At 47.1% G+C, this 6,000-nt stretch overlaps 1 protein-coding gene across 1 annotated transcript in view; it reads right to left on the bottom strand.

The window, feature by feature from the left end:
- The window catches only part of CHD5 (chromodomain helicase DNA binding protein 5), a 159,031-nt gene that overhangs the window by 21,264 nt on the left and 131,767 nt on the right, over positions 1–6,000 (bottom strand). The window contains exons 30-33 of the mRNA XM_069079557.1: positions 3,860–3,939; positions 2,722–2,854; positions 2,378–2,467; positions 424–561 (exon numbers count right to left, since the gene is read on the bottom strand). Coding sequence (XP_068935658.1) covers positions 424–561; positions 2,378–2,467; positions 2,722–2,854; positions 3,860–3,939 — 441 coding nt within the window. The remainder of the gene's footprint in view (positions 1–423; positions 562–2,377; positions 2,468–2,721; positions 2,855–3,859; positions 3,940–6,000) is intronic.

The raw sequence follows: 6,000 nt of genomic DNA, 5'->3' as shown, positions 1-6,000 counted from the left end.
GATGATGATTTCCTCAGCAACTAGCATAGTGCTCCACTCACAGTAGGCACTTTTAAAATGTTTGCTAACTTTCCTGCAAATTTTAGTTCATATAATTAGCCCAAGTGGAGATTTGCAGCCTATGGGTTGGGACCAAGGCACAGGACCAGGGTAGTTTTAATGGGAGGCCAGGAAAAGGAATTAAATTATGGCCCTAGTTTCTGTGATTTTCCCCCTAAAGGATCCCACTTTCTGTGCTCACAGGAAATGGCCTAACCCTGGAATAGGACTCCACACCCCAGCCTATGCTGAGGTCCTGAGGGCCCTCTTCTCTGCCCTAACAGGGAACCTGTTCCCCTTAGGACAAGGATAAATGCTTCCCCCCACTCCAACTCCAGCCCTCTGCCCCCAGGGTCCCTCTGTCCACACAGTCCCTCCAGTTACCTGTGAAACCCCCATCGGCAATGTTAAACATAAATTTAAATTTCCCATTCTTGTCGTCCTTCTTCCCTTCCTCATCTTCCTCTTTTTCACCATTTTGCTGGGTTTCTGTTGTTTCCTTCTCTTCTACCTTGGAGTCTTCTGACAGAACAGAAAACCATATTGCAAATTAGAATCTGAAAAAACACCCCCTTTATTTCCATCTCTTGTCAGAGGAAGAAAGGGTTAACAGCACAAAGTGTCAAAGATGGTGGGGTGCTTGCACTTGGACCCCAATTCCAAGATTCCTTAACTTCAAAACACTATCCCTGAGTTTTCTCCCCAGCCCAAAGATACTATGCCTAGCAATAACTCATGAGTGGGCCCCAGTAAAACAAACTCTCTTTCCCCATCACAGGAACAAGCTGACCTCTGAAGAACTTCTCTGTAACCACAGAATTATCGTGTATTCATTCCCAAAGTTATCCTATTCAATGCAGAGGTCAAGCTATAGACATCAACCTTCTTAAGCCTATCTTGCTACAGACATAACAGACCAAAAGTTCACCCTGAGAAACCCCTTCCCCTGTTTTCCAGTAGTGAATGATGCCAATGACCAAGGTTGTAAGTTATCACCTAATTAGCACCTCTTCCAGAGAATCTGCTACTTTTCCTATATAAGTTTTAGCATCATTTCTGTTAAGTGGCAAGCTCTGCTTACCATATTGGAGTTACAACAAACCTTTACCACCTTGACTTAAGGAATGCTTGAGTCTGTGAATTCATTCCAGATGACCCTATCAGGTACTTCAGTCCTTGAGGGGGTCCCTGAACACCATAAACCACAATAAAGCACACTTTATCTGCTGTCACCTGGACTATGCCTCCTATCTGATCTCTCTGCTTCCAATTACTCCCAAGATATTCTTCCCAGAGCACAGGTCCGATTGGGTGACTCCTCTGATTAAGATCCCTCAATGGCTCCCCATTGCCTCTAGGGTAATATTTACATTCCTCAGACTAACTTCCCTAGACAGACTTCACTACCCTAAGGTTATACCAAACTGACCACCTTGAACTCCTCATTCCATCTCCTATCTCTGCTGCCTTTGCAAGGAAAGTGGAAAATCCCTTTAGTGGCTAGAAAACAAAATACGTAGCTGCTACAGACTTAGGGCTTTGCAAAGCTTCCAACCAGGTTCCCCTGACCTCAGCTCAGGCCTGGAGTTTAGAGTCCCAAAATCACATTAAAAAACCACATGTTAAGAGCCCGCTGTGGACAGAACACTGTGCTTAGGGCTGTGAGAAATATGCCAAGTTCAGGAAAGACTCAGCCCCTGCTCCCAGAGGGGTGGAGATAGAGAATGGACCTGTAATTTCACTGACAGACACCTTCTCTCCAGGTCTCCCAGGGCTCCCAAGCCAGCTCTCTATCCACAGTGATTAGACCACAGTGCCTTTCACACAACACACATATAGACCATAAAAGACAATACTACATGATAAAGTGCATTAGAAAGGGGCAAAGTACTGCATGAAATCTGGGGGGAAGGGTAGAGGAGGGGAGGCAGTTACTGACTGGAGGAAATCAGGGAAGGCATTTGACACAGGCTTTAAAGGAGTAGAAATTCAACAGGTCCTATAGCGCTATAGAAATGTAGCTATTTTTTTTTAATTTCTAAGTGTTCCTAATCCACACAAGCCATAAGCCTAAAAGGAATGAGTGTGAATGAACCCCTGAAGAGGACAGAGACAGAATTTCAGGATGCCCCCGGTGTTCTATAGGAGCTTTTCTTAAGACATGTGGTTCTCCCCAATCTTTTTTCATTCCTTCCCAGACCATGCTTAGACACCCACAGGGAATCATGAGAAGTCAAGGAAATCCATAGAGACTCTGAGCATGCAAGTGTTTCTGGAGGCCTCTGCCCCAATCCTCTGCCTTAATTCCCCTTCCCTCTCCCCATCCCGGGCCCTGTACCTGGCCGGAAATCTTTGTCGTCCCCTCTGCCATGGTTCAGGTTTAATTCCACCTTCTCCAGGGCTTTGTCTTTTTCAGGGAGAGCATCCTCTAGAAGGCACAAGGGAGGGAAATTGGGAATAACAGAAGGGCCAGAAGGGATGGTCTGTCCTAGGCAGAACTAATAAGAGAGGGAGCCTAGAAGTCTAAATCTGGCCACACTGGCCTGCTTGGAAGACTGGAGAAACGGGAGTCCTTTATTCCCCATAATCTGGACTGGATGGCCCTTGCTCAAGTCTGAGGCTGTGGCAGCCCTCTCTAGGGCATGGGGTGAACAAGGCCTGGGCTCACAGGCAGGCGGGCACCTTTCAGTAGCTGATCCATGGAGGGGTCAGTCTTTTCATTCTCTTCCCTCCTCTCTTCTCGGGCTTTCTCTTTATTCTCCAGGTTCTCCGGCTTCTCCTCACTGTCCCCTTTGTCAGAGGGCATCCCTGGAACCTGAACGTTGGGGAAGAGTTCAGGTCAGCCGGTCCAGACGTAACAGTGGGGGCCAGACACAGCACCCCCCTGAGACCCCCACTGTCCCCTGGGTATCATACACAGGGCATCAGGTATCTGCTAGGATCTCAGACTAACATGGGAGCAGTGTGGCAAAATGGATAGAGCCCTGGGCTTGGCATAAGAAAGATGTGGGCTCAAGTCTTTCCTCTGACACATCCTAGCTATGTGACAACAAACAAGTAACTTAAAAAAAAAAACTCTGAACTTCAGTTTCCCCATCTGTAAAATGGGGGTGAAAATAATACATGTAGTACCTACCTCCATCTTATTATAGTATCAGAGCTGGAAGGGACCTTAGAAATCAGGTCCAACCCTCTCATTTTACATATGAGGAAACTGAGGCAAAAAATGTGAAGTGACTTGACTAGGGTCACACAACCGGTAAGTATCGAAGGCAGGATTTGAACCCGGGGCTCCCTGACACTCTATCCAAAGTGCCATGCTGGCTCTTCTTGGGCATCCTTGCAGTGAAGAGAGAAGGAATTGTGAGGTAAGTGCCACATCCCCCATAAGCAGTCTGCTTCCTCCAAGAAGCAGGAAATGTGAGAAACCCAGATTCCTGCCCGGCTGGTCTAAGACTCTTCCCAGATCCCCTCCCCTCATAAAAGCCTGAAGATCTCTAGCCCAAGGCCTTCTGCTTACAGGTGAGGAAACTGAGGCCAGAGAAGGTAAATGAGTAGCCCCAAGTCATATGTAGACCCTGAGAGATGTAGGAAAGGAGGACAAGGGAAAACAAGATTGACCAGAATCCTTCCTTCTAAAGGGCAGAGTAGCAGGGACCTCTTGGAGGTGAAATAAACCATTTTTCCTACTGAAAGTCTAGTTGCCAATAGACTCATTTCCCCAAAGGCCATTTCTTAGCACCCTAGACTCAAGCCTGCCTCCACCACCCACACCCCCAGGAGCCTAGAGGTCCAGGACTCCAGAAGGTCCCTCTCCTACCTGGAGTTCAGGAGCTTTGGGGGGTTTCTGTTCCATTTGCTCTTTTTCATCCAGGAAGCCCAGCTGGGTTTCCATTTTGTCTGAAACAAGAATACCTGAAAAATGACCACAGAGCGGTGGGGCTCTGTCCCCAAACTCAACCCAACAGCCTCGTCCCAGCTCCACAGGTTGGAAGGCATCCTCCTCTTCCATTGCCTGACAGATAGAGACAGAGCCTAGCATCTTATGACAATCCCAAGAGACATTGGGAACATTACTAAGGACTGAATCAGAAGGAAGAAAGCAGCACCCAGGAGAACAATTTACACAATAACTACAACAGAAATAAAATATATAATAACATATCATTATTCCTATTGTATTATATTAATTATATATTATAAATAAATAAAATAATATAATATACACATAAAATGCAAAATAGAAATAAAATATCCTTCTTAAAAGGCAGTTGAATAGAGTAAATGTATTAACCACCACATACTTATAAATGTATGTCTTGTTCCCCAGTCAGAATGTAGGATTATTTCATTCTCTGTATATGTATACCCAAGCCAAGCATGTATTAAATACTTGCTGAGTAACTGATAGATCCCAAAAGGCAAATATTGAAAAATACCTCCCTCCTCTAGGTCAAAACGTGGGGGAACTGCACAGACAGAATGGTGTATGTGCGCTGTCACACCTAAATAGTTTTGTTTCACTATTTCTCTTTCGTTAACGGGGGAAGATCCTAACAACTGCCTGCCTCAGGTCTCCCCTTACTCTAACTTCCATTCAGCTGTCCGAGTGAACATTCTAATACATAATAAAAATCACAACAGCAACCCAGGCTGAAATAGTGCCCAGTGTGGGTGGGAAACAGGAGTGGCTCTCTGGTGCTCCTGGCTGGGAGGAGAGTAAGGGAATCTTGGCAGCAGCTGCTTAGAGCAAGTGCCGTGGCCGATGGGCAGCACTTTCCTGTCTTGGCTCCGTTCTGCGCTGAGAATCCCAGTTGGGCGGGACCTAGAACAGGGGCGGACCCCGCTGTACTTGAAGCGGGGAGGGAGGGGGAAAAACCTCCCTCACCAGATTATCCCTCTAAGCACAGGGACACTGCTGGGATGGCACGCAGACCTGGAAGAGCCGACCCTGGAGGCCGTTCTGCAAAACCACCAGCTGTGCTTGAAGCCCCACTACAGACAAAAATTCTCCAACTTGTCAGAAAGTCTTTGCATATGTAAATGTCTGCCCTGCAGCCCCATGCCAGGGAACTGAAAGCCTATTAGGGTCCTTTGTTCAGAGAGTGAACTATAGAGAGATAGGAAATTGGCAGAAGACTTTATACAGAGAGACAGGGTAAAGAAAGACCTAACTCCTCTCTCTTTCCTCCTCTCCCTCAGCCCTTCTCTCTCTCCCACCCTCTCTCTTCTTGTTCTTCTCCCTCCCTGTCTCTCTGTCTCTGTCTCTGCTCTTTCTCTGTCTCTCTCTGTTTCTGTCTCTCTCCCTCCATCCCATCCTCTCTCTTCTCACTTTTCTGTCTCTGTCTGTCTGTCTGTCTGTGTCTCTGTCTCTGTCTCCATCTGTCTTTCTGCCTCTGTCTCTCTGTCTCGGTCTCTCTCTGTCTCTCTCTCCCTCTTTCTGTCTCCCTCCCATCCTCTCTTTTTTTTCTTACCCCCTTTCTTTCTCTCTCCTCTCTTCCTCTCATCCTCATTGTGTCTCTCCACCCCTTTTCTCTCTCCTCTCCCTTTTGCTCTCTCTCTCCTCCCCTTTCTCTCTCCCTTCCTCCCATTCTCTCTGTCTCTGTCTCTCTGTCTCTGTCTCTCTGTCTCTCTCTCTCTGTCTCTCTCTGTGTCTGTCTCTGTCTCTCTGTCTCTCTCTGTGTCTGTCTCTCTGTCTTTCTCTCTCTCTCTTTCTGTCTCTCTCTGTCTCTCTCTCTGTCTCTGTCTCTCTCTCCTCCCTCTCTCCCCCTCTTCCCCCCACCTTAGTCTCTCATTCCCTCCCTCTCCCTCAGCACAATCTGAAATCAATCAATAGAACGATGAACACCTATTCATAGATAGGTAAGGACCTCAATTTGAACCCAGGCTGACCAGCAGAGTCCTCGTCTGCAGTGGCCTGCCTAATGGACTCTCTAGGTTGCCCACTCAGTGGCAGATCTG

Source organism: Petaurus breviceps, unplaced genomic scaffold (assembly GCF_028583685.1).
Source record: "Petaurus breviceps papuanus isolate PSGF00001 unplaced genomic scaffold, PetGlider_PUasm1.0 91041, whole genome shotgun sequence".
NCBI classification, from domain to species: domain Eukaryota; kingdom Metazoa; phylum Chordata; class Mammalia; order Diprotodontia; family Petauridae; genus Petaurus; species Petaurus breviceps.
Note: the sequence above shows the minus strand (reverse complement) of the source record. Positions and strands in the feature narration are given on the sequence as shown.